General features: G+C 44.2%; 1 protein-coding gene across 1 annotated transcript in view; it reads right to left on the reverse strand.

Annotated features, from left to right (window-relative positions):
• The window catches only part of LOC308165329 (RNA-binding Raly-like protein), a gene marked incomplete at its 3' end in the record, with an annotated part of 31,653 nt that overhangs the window by 5,016 nt on the left and 11,637 nt on the right, over positions 1-15,000 (reverse strand). Inside the window, exon 3 of the mRNA XM_080539487.1 lies at positions 2,540-2,590. Coding sequence (XP_080395613.1) covers positions 2,540-2,590 — 51 coding nt within the window. The remainder of the gene's footprint in view (positions 1-2,539; positions 2,591-15,000) is intronic.

Genomic DNA, 15,000 nt, shown 5'->3' on the forward strand with positions numbered 1-15,000 from the left:
AGTTACTGCTACAGTGTTTCCTCTGGTCCAAGGGGCCTTGAGACCCAGAGTCAGGTTGGATAAGGAAGGCCCAACTTAGAGGCTCCCTGTAGCAGATACATTTAATGGAGAAGCATAACACACTGTAGAAAAGGGACACTCGACTGGGAAGTTGTGAATGTCATCATAACCTCCTCCTATACCATACAGGTCCTCTGAGGTAACAAAGGCAAATCCAAGAAGGAGTGACAAGTGTTACTTTGAGAGTACTGTACCTCGGTAAGCTTTTAATCCGCACCAGAGCAGATAACTGCCAATAAATATTTACACAGGACCTCCTATTGACATGATGAGCTCAGGGAGAATATGTTCGGGGCTTAGTGAATTTTTTTTATGTACAGAGTGGGTTTATGAAGAAGCCAGTGTTGACTCATCATGTACAGGACTACATCAGATGCTTGTTAATGGCAAAAAGGACTTTTATGATTACTATCAACATGTACAATCTAATACCAGTGTACTTTAGGATTAGCTAGCTCTGAACTAGCACTGATCTAAGGTCAATTTCATGTTTTGCCTTCCAATGATCAAGGACATAATTGAGGTTAAAGGCTCCTAGATCTGTTCTTGGGACCACTGCACCACTGCACCACTGATTACACTTAGATGGAAGTGACTCAAAACATGCGTATTGTGTTTTGAAACCATAGCGAGTTGTGTACCTAACCAAAAACAAGACAGCGTGCGTGCCAAAGAAGGCAGCCCATGTGCTCCCTCTTCATAAGAGCGGTGACCCCTGTGACCTACATAACTATCGTCCAATATCGAAGCTATCCAAATCATAGTTTGTGTTGCTCCTTAGTATCGTAAACAGTCAATACTGACTAGTTTGTTGTTTGATATGAAAGATGGCCAATGCCAGGTACTATTCAATATGGCCAAACTTAAAATGCCCATGCTTCAAGCCCACATGGCGAAAGCATTAGCCATGTTGCACATCAAACAAACAAGATGACCAAACAATGAAGACCAGGATTAAGAAGACATTGGCAGTTAACCAAATCATACCATAGTTTGGCCATTCTTTGGCTCTAGTCTATACTCTCAACGTTTACATTTTAAATCAAACAATTACTATAAGGTTAAAGTATAGATTGTCAGCTTTTATTTAAGGGTATTGTTTTGACATTTTCACAGAAATGTGTTTCAGTACTTGGTCTGCAAACACCAGCAAAATAAAGATGTGTGTAATGCTTTAAATTGCTTAGTTGCCACCCGTTTTTGGGTTGCAAAGCAGTTTCTTTTAACAGTGCACCTTTAAGGCCACCAATAAATTAAAATAATGTGTATGTGAAACTGCTGATTTCTGAATGTACAGAAATAAGAGCTGTGTCACCTTCAGTAGGCCACAGGGGAAGACGTCAATGAGTGGTGTTAGCTGTGAAAAAGCAAGGATACATCAAGGGCCGTTTAAGTGGTGCGGTAATGCTCAAGGTCCCTCAACTTATCTCTGGCAGGTAGGTTTGAAGTGCGTCCTCTAGGCATAACAATACATCAGTACACATTATACAATACATACTACATCTGGACACGGTATCATATTACTTAAACTGCTATCTATTTTGGTTCCCTCAAAACTAACACTCAGCAGCTCTTCGACATTAATGGAGACGCTCTCTTTCTCAGTCTCAAACTCCTGAAACTCCCTCCTCCAGTTGTTCTCCTCCTCTGCACTTCTCTTCCCTTATCTCCTCTCCCTGCAGCTTCCTTCATCAGCAGAAAGAGCTCTCTCAGCCAATCAAAAGCAGAGCTAATTACACTATTCAAGTGGCGCCTCAGTGCGCAAAGGAGATGCTATAGCTTTGAGGCTCCCAACAGAACATTCTAGCGTTGACACTTCTCAAGCCGTTTCATTATAAAGTCACACGATTATCACTCAGTGGCAATTCCACTGTGTCTTTTGTGTTTTTTTTGTAGTTCTTTGTGTCTTACAAGGCAGGCGGTTTGAGTTAGCACTAGAGATACTACATGACATCACACCCAGGGGCCTGATTCAGAGAGTCACAGCCAGCCTGACGCTCCCTCTCAGATGAATAAGGAGAGAGAGATAAGAGTGTCCATGATGAGACATGCAATCACGAGAGGGAGAGATGGAAAATGTTAACGAGCTGTGTTCTCAGAAAGGGCTTGACAACACAAGAGCATAAACAGTAACATCTTACTGAATGGCATTATTGTAACTCAAGACAGCATACTAAGTTGTTGGTTTTAAATCTCAGACACAGAACATCTGTATATAAGTGGTTACACCAGCTTTAGTCCAAGAACACAAACTCCAGGTTCACTTTGATGGATTGAATCAGCTGTTTTAGTCCTGGGGGTTGGAACAAAAGCATGCGCACCCTTCAAGATTTGGGATGGTGACCACTGCTACTGTTACAGTAGACAAAAGAACACAGAAGGATCTCTAGTTGTTTTTAAACATATATTTGGCCTCAACAGTAAACAACCAGAATCTCTGGCGATGTTTGGGGTTTGTCAATGAGAGCAGGTCCCCTACCTGTCATAGAGGTCATCGGGGTAACTGTCATACTCCAGGTCATAGTCAGACCTGAAGAGAGAGGGAGAGGGAGAGGGAGAGGGAGAGGGAGAGGGCAGCTATCAGAAGGAAGGATAGAACACAGGTACATGGAGATAGATTGACTTGTCGATGGACTTGACTGATGGACACAGACACCACCACCTGTGATACGTCTTAACATCCTCATAACCTTGGCCGACGTAGAATCCCTGTCGCTCTAGCGACAAAGCCGGCCCGTCACTCTTTGAGGTTTTCATCGATTCATCTCTCTATCCCCCTCTCTCTATCCCCCTCTCTCTCTCCCTCTCTCTCTCTCTCTCTCTCTCTCTCTCTCTCTCTCTCTCTCTCTCTCTCTCTCTCTCTCTCTCTCTCTCTCTCTCTCTCTCTCTCTCTCTCTCTCTCTCTCTCTCTCTCTCTCTCTCTCTCTCTCTCTCTCTCTCTCTCTCTCTCTCTCTCTCTCTCTCTCTTGTCCTCATTCTCCTTTAACACTAGAACAGCCATGCTTTTTACCTACTAAAAGAGCCGCCTCGTTACAATGCTCAAGCTGCTGTTTACACACAACAACCACTAATTGGCCTGCTTCCTACACAGAAAAACTGAACAATAGCTTTATATTAGCTTATCCTGGTGTGATTTTGAAAATGTAAGGATACTGGGTGGTAGAACGCACATATCTAGGAAAAGTCAAGAAAGGAGGGTCCTGAAATTTGTTTGAGTGCAAAGATATAAAATGTTTCTTTACTCACATGGCTGTTCTAGTGTTAACTGGTGTCGTAAGTGAAGTGTGCTCCCTCCTCACAGCTGAACCTGCCGGTTTCTAAATCATAGGGCTAGTAGGGCTAGTAGGGCTGTATCAGCGGGTCGGTCACATGCCAGGGGGAGATGGGAGTTTCATCGTGGTGGATGGTCGCAAACTTCGGAAGCCGGTTATATTTTCTGCATTGGATGAGGTTTGCTGTCATAGAATGATCAATCAATGTAGAATTATATTCATCACTACTTTGGCCGATGTGATGTGGGTTAACTAGCTAGCTCCCTAAAGTACAAAGTGAGAAACTACTCGCTGTGATCGGTTAACTTGTTCCATGTGAAAACGTCTTGCGTCAGACATACGTAACCCATTGCGTGCCGGAACAGGCTTCTGTTCACACATACCCGGTACATTCCATGGAATCATACATGGTCCCAACCCGGGTAATTGCCTGGGAGGATTTCCCTGGTCAGTCGCGTTCACACATACCCAGTACCCGGGAAATTCCATGGAATATACTGGGAAGGCTCGTATGTGTGAAAGGGGTTTTTAGTAAGTCCGTTCATGCCTTAAAACAGGCAGGTGAACTAATGAGTCCCTTACAACAGTGGTTACAATGGAAAATGTGAGTACACATGCCCAATGCCCTATTGCAGGAGTACAAACAGTCCAGCAGCTGATGCTAATGCTAACCCACATAGCCCATTCATCACAATAAGGAGGAGGGTAAACACTAGCCTCTTTAGACACTCTGATGGCACTGCCAAGAGAGAAATAAAGAGACACTCCCAGTCCTGCCTGTGGAGAGAGAGAGAGAGAGAGAGAGAGAGAGAGAGGTCGTATGTAGGAGTCTGTGTGGGTGTACAGACCAAAACAGTGGGACAGGAGAGGAGAATCAATAACCATCTCCCTCCCTCAAGCGACAAGCCATTCTCACAGTCTGGAGTCTGGCTAATAAAGAGAACACACAGCCAATAGAGAGGACGGCCCCAGAGAAAGACCAAACAAGAAAGAGAGAGATCAGTATTAGCCTCAAAGGCCAAACAGCATCCCTCCATCCGCCCACCGCCGCCACACAACCTGAGACTCCAGCCTAGTCGCTGTGGTAGTCCTGTGGTGTTGTCGTTAAAACAATGAGTCAGACAGGACCATTCGTCTTCATCAGCTTTAATGTGCATTAGTCAGTGTTTAACTATACTATTGATTGGGCACAGCCCAGCTCCCTGAGTCTGTGCCTATTGAGCGGTGTACCACAATGCAGTGAACCATTCCTATTGAGCTGTGTATAACCAAAGCTTTTAACCAATAGCATTGATCTGAAGACAACAAAACTCTTGGAGCTGACTCTCCTACCAAACATCACAGAGGAAATGACTGTTTTATTACACACACCACTGCTTCCACTGTCATTCTAATTAGATAGTATACTACACTATACATAAATAAAGCTTATTCAATCTACTTGCGCCATAGTAGCTTTCGGTTCTTCTCTGCTTCATAGTGGGGTGTTTAAATGTCTCTGATCTATAATGTAAGTGAAGACAAACAGCTACCAGTATGGGTTGATTATGGTTAATTGCAGATAATGTCAATATTACCCAGCACATCATATCAATAATATAGGGGGCAAAATCATATACAGTAAGACATGATCTATTTCATACTAGCAGCAGAGTAGGAAATCAGAGGGCATGTTTTGGGGAAGATTAACAATAGAGGTAAACTGCGGGAGAGTAAACAGGGATAAACTGAACGATGATGGGAAGCATTTATGCAGCACATTTCTGACACCCAAAGCCCTATACATTATATAAAGGCAACGCTGGATTTCCATTACCCAAAGGTAGAGCACTCAGAGATAAAACTGATAGTTTACACAAGAGCCCCACTGGACGATGAGGCGTGTGCTTGTCTGCAGAGCGTCCTCCCCCCAGCTGGTGGGCCTCCTCTCCGGGTGCTAGATTTATTCTGATTTAATGTTCACCCTCAGAAGTGTGCTGCAATGTCGTAAATCAGGGCCAGTGTAGCGTGATCGGGGTTAATGGGCCGCGGAGCTGATTTCCTGCCACTTCAGCTTCCCCTCAAATTGAAGGGCGGCCCGCATTGTGGCAGAATTACGAGCGACAGTGATAGTCAGAGATTCCCCCAAAACGCAGGATGGCCTACTACCACTGTGCCTGGAGTAAAGGTTGAATCTGGCTGGCAACCCACCAGAGATAAGAAGCTGTGGGGTAACGCTGTGGTGGTGAGAGTGTAGCTCAGTGTTGGAGGTTAAGATGGATAATAGGCTACGATGTACAATCCCTGTTATGTTTCATCTTGTAGGTCCTTCCTTCCTCTAGCTTCCTCTTGTGACTGCTAATGGCGCCTAGTCCTAGCATAGATTTCTTTTTTCCTTATGACGACTGATGTTCAGATGATTCACTTACTTTAGACAAAATGTCCAAAATGTCAATAAATGTAAAGGATGAGCCATTTGAGTGGGGCCAAATCTCAATTTGACACAGATTCCCCAAAGAACAAAAACACAAGAAAAGTCAAATAGCGACAGCAGCACTAAAAGAATACACAGACGCCACCTTCATTCTGACAAAGAAGAAGTTAACCGCTAAAGGAAAAGGAGAATAGTTTACTACAGAATCAGGTTGAACAGCCAACCTCCGTAATAAAAACATACCAATCCCAGGAGAAGTTTTTTCCGACCAAAGGAAATCATTGCTGTCACACAAACAGCCTTAGAGGACACATCTGCATCAGCTTTAGCGAATGTGCAGACAGCCTTTGTTTACTTGTTGGGGACATGCAGTAAGAGGAATAGACCAACACAGCCACACACAAAGACAATGGGATAGTTTATTGGTCGATGCAGTAAGGTTCCCAGTAGCACTAGACAACCACAATTACCCCAGTTCAGGGTGATGGAACCAAGGCTCTCGGTGTTCACCACAACAGTGAAACCAATGTCTACCACGACGAGACATCGATTCAATAGTTTGGAATGTTATGATGTTTGAACCTGCCTCAGTGGGACCCTGTGGAATTGTCTAGCTACTGTAGAACACCATGTTGATTTACATAGCTTGATTGTGACACGTGTGGTGTGTTGATGGCTTGTCTGCCCCATTCTTTGGCTAATGCTCTTCAGACTAATGCAGATGTGGAAGATAGATAAAAGGTTTTGCTTGCTATTATTGGGTACTCGTTTAGTAGTCTGGGAAAGATAAAGGAGGTAGAAATGGCATCAAGGGAACATCCAGCAGGATATGCAGCCACATGGCTGGACCCAAAGCATAGACTTACTCTGCTGCCTGATACACCAAGTAAAAGATTCCTTAAACACAGAAGTGTTTACTGTCCTTTACTTTCTTACAACTTATAAGTTACAAATTACTGTCTAATACTGTATGGGCCAGTTTCACAGACAAGGCTTAAGCCTAATCCTGGACTAAAAAGCATCTTCAATGGAGATGTTACATTGAAAGTGTGATTTAGTCCAGGCCTAGGCTTAAGCCTTGTCTGTGAAACCGGCCCTAAGTGTTCCACATACTAAAGTATGACCTTATTCGTTTATATTATTACTACTTGTACTTATTGTGAATGATGCAATGATCACTTGATGTCCCCTATGAACATTCATTACTATTCATAATTTCTTATGAAAGATTAGTGCATTATTTTTAATACATTAATTTAATAAAAGCTCAGAGCTCACTTCTTAATTCAGTTTTTCCTTCAAGTTATCTTCCATTTAAACAAAAACTGCATAGGCCTCAAACTCAAAATGTAAGATAGTCCTACCTGGTCAGAAAAAAGGATGCACATAACAACTAACAACCAATCTACAGACATATGGGAGATGGTTCCTGCCTGGGATGTAACATCCAATAAAATTGCAAACACATTCTCACATCGCTACAGTATATCCAGTATCTATGTTACGGTACATGTGGGAATACGGTACATGTGGGAAAACTAGGGTTAGGGTTAGGTGCTAGGGTGCTACAGTTAGGGTTAGGGTTAGGGGTAGGGGTAGGGTTAGGGTTAGGGTTAGACATGCCAGAATGTACCAAGTCGACGTAGCACCTAACCCTAACCCTAGTTTTCCCACATGTACCGTATTCCCACATGTACCGTAACATATAGTATGGATAGGAAGAGCTGTACAACACACGCTGTCTCAGGAAGGCCTCCAAGATCTCCAGGGACCCGACCCACCCTGGGTACGAACACTTTACCAGGCTGCCCTCGAAAAGGCGGTTCAGGACCCTGGCCGCAAGGACAAACAGACTGAAGAACAGCTTCTACCACAGGGCCGTCCAGGCCCTGAACACAGCAAAGACCTAGGTTCTGGGCCCTGGACAGTCTGGACGGATTGATGGCAGCTGCTGGACTGAAAAAATCAGGTGTAGTGCTGAGGCACAAACATGTACATTTCAAGCCTGCAAACTGCGACACTTTAAATAAATGTGAAATAACACTATTGTGCAATATGACAACCCTAGTCGTCTATCTGTACAGTATAGTATAGTGCATAGTGTACATAGCCTTTATTTATGTAAACCAGCTCCTTCCCTTCTTGTGATTTTTTTTTTCTTTTTTTTTTTTTCCCCTTTCCTAACACCAGGGGAGCCACCCCTCCTAAATGTCGTTGTTTGGTACCTGTACTGTAGCAATGACAATAAAGTCCATTCATTCATGTAGCTTATATCCTATTCAGTAACACTTTACATTAAAGCACATCTCAGCAGGATCAATTGAAGGACAAAATGACAGTGCACACTCCCCGCCCCCCCACCCCGTCCCTCTCTCTCCTTAGCGCTGGCTGTTTCCAGCAAAATAAAATCATTGTAATACACACAGCATACAGATATTCACAGAAAAACACGTACAGATCAATGCACAAATTGCAAGGATACACCCCTAAAACATGTTTCGATCGGAAACTATTTTAGATCAAAATGGCCCTGTGGCCTGCCACCAGCTGGGCTTGGATGTAATTCCCAGAGATGCAAACTGGTTAGGGGAGGAAAAGGTGAGGAGAATGCAAGAGCTGGGGAAACACAGAGCTGCTCGGGGGAGAGCTTTTGAATGCTCATTTCTAGTGACTTTTAGGATTAGAAAGGTATAGAAAGTTCTTACCCTAGATTAGAATGAAGACAAATTAGCTGCAAAGCTAAAGAGGACTTTGCACAGGGGCAATTACTCTGGTCCAATTCACAGGCTAAAACAATTGAAAGACTGAGCAAAAGGTCTTTGTCAATTTAATAGCATAAATGAAAATGGCATAAAAAATAAAATACATGGCAGTCTAAATCAGAGGTATTGAAATGTCAGCTAATCAGAGGGCTTAGAACGTCAGCCAATCAGACTGTTGCAAATGTTGGCCAATCAGAGGGCCTAGAATTTCAGCCAATCAGACGGTTGCAAATTCCAGCCAATCAGAGGGCTCCAACTTTCAGCCAATCAAACTGCTCCAAACTTCAGCCAATCAGAGAAATTTCAATCAATCTTACTCAACATGAAACTAAACGCTGGGGTCATCAAACCGAACAGCAAATCTACCCATAATTTCAGTACTTAATAACATTTAATAAAGTTATAATAAAGTTAAATACAATTATAAGTTACAAAACACAAGTTATAAGTTAATACGTGTTGATGCATGCTGGGAACAGGAGGACACACTGCCTAGTCCCATCCCTACAAAAAACATTTGGGCTTTTGGTTCCTTTAAATACTTTTTGTCAACAGAACTTTGCCAAAACATTGAGACAACTAGAAATGTCAAGTTTTAATCCATTGAACTTGTCTGTCAAATTAAAGTGGTGCACAGAATGAGAGGGAAAGTGCTCTCAACACTGAAGTATTCTGAATAACAGTATGGCTATGTTATGAATGCAAATTCCTTTTTTGTAGGATAAAGAAGTAGTATAATGGAATGGTTTGCCTTCAGGCTATTCACAGATGGGGACATACTCTAGTCCATCACACTCTCCAAAGACCATAGCCTACACTATCCTTTGTCATTTTGCTGCAGCTCATGTTGCCCTCTTTTTATCCACCTTTTCCAGCCAAAAAATAATAATAATAAACAAAATTATATTTATTTTTGATTGAGAGGGCAAGACGCCCATAGCCACTGCCGCGGAACCTTGGACCTTGTGCTGTACACATACATAAACGGTAATGGTAAATGGACTGACTTATACAGTATAGCGCCTTATTCCAAAGCGCTTTACAATGCCAGCGTGAAAAAATATACTTCTGATGGACTCTTTACCAGTGGATAGATAGAACATCCAAAGCTTTCATTTGATACCTTTAGAACTGCGTTCTCAAAATGTCTCTTCTGCCCTTCCACTGCTGCTTGAAGGGATAAGGTGTAAAACACACAGTGAGTTTATAAGCCCCAGTGTGACCGAAACAACTGTGGTGGGATTTGACTCTAAAACCCCCAGTAAAGCCTTTGAGCCAGGTGTTATCACTCCAGCTGCGCTAGGCTGATCTTTAAAAACCTGCTTCCATTTGTTTTATAGGTATGGGGAGCTAGGGCTGTAACTCACATCAAGTGGTCGGTGCACTGGGAAAGAAGCAGCAGCTGCTCTCATGTGCTTTGAAAAATCATTCCAGCAATATTTTGTATTTTCCCTTCAGAAGTGCCAAGAGTGGCCTATCGTGAAAGCCATAGTGTTGATGGGTTTTTCGTTTTACCGATATCTTTGTCTGTGCACCAGAAAGAAAGCAGGGTGCACTCACACTGTTCTTAGAAAAACATTACAATTAGTTAATAGTGAGTTAATGACAACCTGCGGGGACAGTGTGTAATTGATTCCTATGCAAATCAGAGACACTATAAAAACATGGTATTCATTCCAAAATCCCATTAACTATTATCCTTGCATTAAGATGGGCTCAATTGAACTTATTGAGTGACTTGTCGACGATATTTTTGCATTTGAGTTAATGTCAAGTGTCAAAGCAAAAGGTCTGAATACTTATGTAAATGTGGGTATTTCTGTTGGATAGGAGGAATCCAGCACTGTTAGTGTATGCCGGGTTCCACCCACCCCAGGCTACGAGAAATTCAAGAAAGAAAATACCCCCAGTCCCCAGAGTCAACAAGAGCGGGGGCGGAAGATGATTCACCAGCGGACAACACGGCTATTGACCCAGGAACGAAACAGAGTTACACAAACAACAAAAGTACGATGATCAACGTGACACCTTAGATTACAACACCTGCACCAGGAAACAAGCTCCAGAGTTGCATTTGTGGCTGAGAATTACATCAAGGCAGGAGACAGTGTTTGAAGGTGGTGGAACAGGGACCTCGCATCGACCACTACTTCCTAAGAGTGTGTGCGTACACATGCACACACGCACACACGCACACACGCACACACACACACACACACACACACGAGAGACAGAGAGATTGTGAGAGATAGATAGAGTGCACATGCTTCTGTGTCCCGACATGGTGCGTGTGCATATGAGTGTGTAAAAAACATGATAAACAGCACAGTGGGGCTCCGAGCTGAAACGACTCCATGTCTCACTAGTGTGATTTAGCAGGAACAGCAGAGGGCCCTTAAGAGTGATTGCACACTGACAGACTGTATTGTGTCTGACGTCAGAGGAGGATGAGAGATCCATTGCAGGTGACATGTTTGGGCACCCCGATGGGACAGGTCTTTAGTCAGATAGCTCCGGAGTACGATGAGGGTGCCTGAGAGCACTACATCTTTGTGACAGATGAGCCAGTGACAACCACGAACGTCCCAAAAAGATTAAACAGTGGATTGATGGGGTTATGGGCAAATTGATACAAATATTGTTTGACAACAATGTTCTTACCAGGACACTTGAGATACACTATGGACAAAAGTATGTGGACACAATACTCAATTATGGCCTGGGGCTCTTTTCATGGTTTGGGCTAGGCCCCTTATTTCCAGTGAAAGGAAATCTTAATGCTACAGCATACAATGTGATTCTAGAGAATTGTGTGCTTCCAACTTTGTGGCAACAGTTTGGGGAAGGCCCTTTCCAGTTTCAGTATGACAATGCCCCCATACACAAAGTGAGGTCCATAATGACATGGTTTGCCGAGTTTGGTCTGGGAGAACTTGACTGGCCTGCACACAGAGCTCTGACCTCAACCCCATCGAACACCTTTGGGATGAATTAGAACGCCGACTGCAAGCCAGTCCTTCTGGCCTAACATCAGTGCCCAACCTCATTAATGCTCTTGTGGCTGAATGGGAGCAAATCCCCGCAACAATAAAATCTAGTAGAAAGTCTTCCCAGAAGAGTGGAAGCTGTTATAGCAGCAAAGGTGGGACCAACTCCATATTAATGCCCATGGTCTTGGAATGAAAAGGTCACCAAGCACATAGGGTGTGATGTTCGGGTGTCCCAATACCTTTGCCCATATAGTGTATGTTAACAGATATGAGAACAGTCAAAACTCAACTTCTTTTAGGTTTCTTTGGGGTAGAAAAACTACAAAAGATAATGGAGCATACTATATCTTGGGTTTTAGTATTATTAGTCTCAAGTTAAAAGTGTTATCACTGACAGAAGTACTGCAACCGAAATCAGCAATGTGAAGAAAAAAATATCTTTATCATATCACATATCATTAGCCTCATAGCATAATTGCCTAAGTCATATTTTGGCAAAATTGAGATATCTGCCTAACTCTACTCTCCTAACACTGCTGATTTTCTGTGCATTATTGCCTATGCCATCAGCCTATCAGAATGCTTGTTACATTCCAAAATCACTATCTGCCCAAGTCATCTCTTTGACATAGGCATTTTTGACACTACATACAAAGATGGCTCGGCTGTCCACAAGTGAAGCATGACTTGGGCAATTATGCTATGAGGCTAACGATATGAAAACAATCCTAAACAATTTGGGAGTCAGTTTATTGAGGCCATTACAGTCAAACTCAGACAACAGCAGAGCTATACGAGGAGTAAGAAAATAGTCGATTTTGGCAGCTAGGCAATTCGTCTAGCAGGGGAGGACCATTTGTCCTCAATTCTGTGATAACCCAATTCAGGGGCAGACACAGTCCATGGACAGTTAGCTTCCTGGGTGCCAGATCAGCACTTTAGTGCATTGCTACCCCCTAGCTCAGACACACGCATAACTTAGAGGTGTTATAGACCACTTACTGTAAATGCCTGTCTGTTTTCTCCCCTCCATTCGCTAAACAGCTAATCGCTGTTCCCTCAGTTCCCTGAGAGAGATAGTTTTTATTACACAGCGATATTCAGTATGCGGCTTGCTCTCATGGCACTCCCATTCTTCTAGCTCCATGAGGGGTCCCCATGAAATATGCATCAGTTTCCCGATGCTTTTGATTGTAAGGTGTTTATGCGGGATGGGGATGAGGGCTGCCACAGTGTGACTGTGAATGCAGGGGTGATAGAGAGAAGAAAAGAAGCACAGGAGGAGGATAGTGTTGTTTATGCACTCACCAGAATGCAGGTAGGGGGTCTATAAAGTTGAATAGGCTTCTATAGGATTCCTCCTGAGGGTAGTGTTTTTTTACGGAGGAAAATCCCAGAGGTTTTCTATGAAGCTTGAGTTAAACATGATTTAACCCGTACCTGAGAGGTACTATAAAACACTTTTTATATTTTCTCTATTCTCATTTACATTACATTTTTGGCATTTAGTAGACGCCTTTATCCAAAGCTACTTACAACCAATACATTTGTCTAAGTAACTGAATCATCTATCCATCAGTCATCGCAAGAGAGGTAATCTCTGCTCGGACCAGGGACCGTTGGCAGTCATAATGCTAGAAGTACGATACACATGTATTGGCATTTTGTGTTGGCAGAAACTGGTGGAAATACCACAAAGTTATCTCACCTGCACAGGAGTGGAGTAGCGGTAAAAGGAGGATGAGGATGCTGATGCGGCCAGAGTCAGCAGCAATGAGGAGATTGTTGATGATCTTGATGAGGGCGGTCTCCGTGCTGTGGTGTAATCTGAAGCCGGATTGGAGGGGCTCATAGAGCTCCTGGTTGGACATGTGCTGATGGAGTTGGCCGGCGGCTACTCTTTCCAGAGTTTTACTGAGGAGCAGGTGGTCCAGACCAGGCTATTTGAGGATGGGGTGACTGAGGCAGTTTTGAAGCTGGTAGGGACTATACCAGATACCAGAGATGTGTTAATAATGTCCACCATGTAGGGGCATAGGGTGGGTAGGCAGTCCTTTACCAGGGATGTGGGCATGAGGTCCAGGGAGCAGGTGGAGGTCTTGGCCAAGGTGACCAACTTGGCGACTTGAGGAGCATCCACAGGAGAGAAGGAGGAGAGGCAGCATTGGGGAAGGCGCGATGCTGAGGGGGCGTAGCTATGTGGCTGAGGTGCGGGTGGAGGGGGAGGGGCTGCCGCCATGAGCTGCTGGTGGATGGAGTCAACTTTTGTGTGGAAGAAGTTCAGGAATTTGGAGCAGAGATCAGGAGCACCAGAGGGATGGGGGGCATCAGGGGGGCGGAGTAGACAGTTGATAGTGGATGGTGTTCTGGAGTTGCTTTGCTGGAAGCCGATGAGACGGGAGTAGTACCGTGTCTTGGTGTGGGAGAGAGCTTCCTTGTAGGCTGTCACATGATCACGGAAAGCCAGGAGATGTACTGTGAGACCAGTTTTTTTAGAAAGCCTCTCCAGCTGGCGACCAGTGGCCTTCATGTGTTTTTTGGGCCACTACCCACACAGTTAGCCGTGTTACTCATTCCACAAATGCATGATCAAACTTTTTTTGAGGAGTTTAGTTAAGGAGTATTGAAGGAGCACCATTAGAACAGCAAAGAGCCAACTACTGTAGCAACCGGCACCGTTAGCCAGGTAAACACCGAACCACGGCAGAGGCGTTGGAGAGCCGCCAAGTCGCGATGGCAGGACTGAGGGAGAGTTCAGGGAGAGTCCTGGCAACGTTACGAGAGGAGGCCAGTCAGAGTGTTCCGGAGTGTTCCGTGTTCTACAGGTGGTAGAGCATGCCAGTGGATAGCTGGTTGAGCTGATAGCAGGTCGGCAGAGGCTAGGAGCCAAAACACCAGCCCAAAATTAGCAGCTGAGCAGCTGAGATGGTAAGAACACAAAACCGGAGGAGAACAATCTTCATACAGTATTTGTGAGAGGGAAGATTAGCAGCAGGGAGTAGTAGAAGACAACACATTTGCGACGGATCGAAGAGCGGCTAAAAACACGCCAGCGTCCAACGCGCAATATGACTACCAGCGCAGTTGCTATGAGTGTATTAAGGAGTGAGTTAAGATAGAGGGACTTGTAAATTGTCACTTATGTTCTCTCTCACAACTGTAGGGTAACATGGCCCTAGTGAGGCTATTAACACGTTCATCAGGCTGATGAGGAGAAATGGCTGCCAAAGAGATGACAACCACCCTGTCATCATCTGGAGTTCTTTTTGTTGTTGTTGTTATTTTTTCTGAGTGTGGGTGGGTGAGAGAGAGAGGAGGGATGACATGCAGGATATGTCCTCGGCCGGAATTGAACCGGGGACCCTGCGGTTACATGGTCAACGCTTAACCCGCTACGCCACCTAAGCGCCCATCATCTGGAGTTCTTGTGAGGGGAAAAACAATTGCCGTTGGTTGCGCATAGGTCCTATGAGAGAATGTGTGATGAATGTATGAGAGTAGAT

Source organism: Nansenia antarctica (assembly GCF_963989245.1).
Source record: "Nansenia antarctica genome assembly, chromosome: 9".
NCBI classification, from domain to species: domain Eukaryota; kingdom Metazoa; phylum Chordata; class Actinopteri; order Argentiniformes; family Microstomatidae; genus Nansenia; species Nansenia antarctica.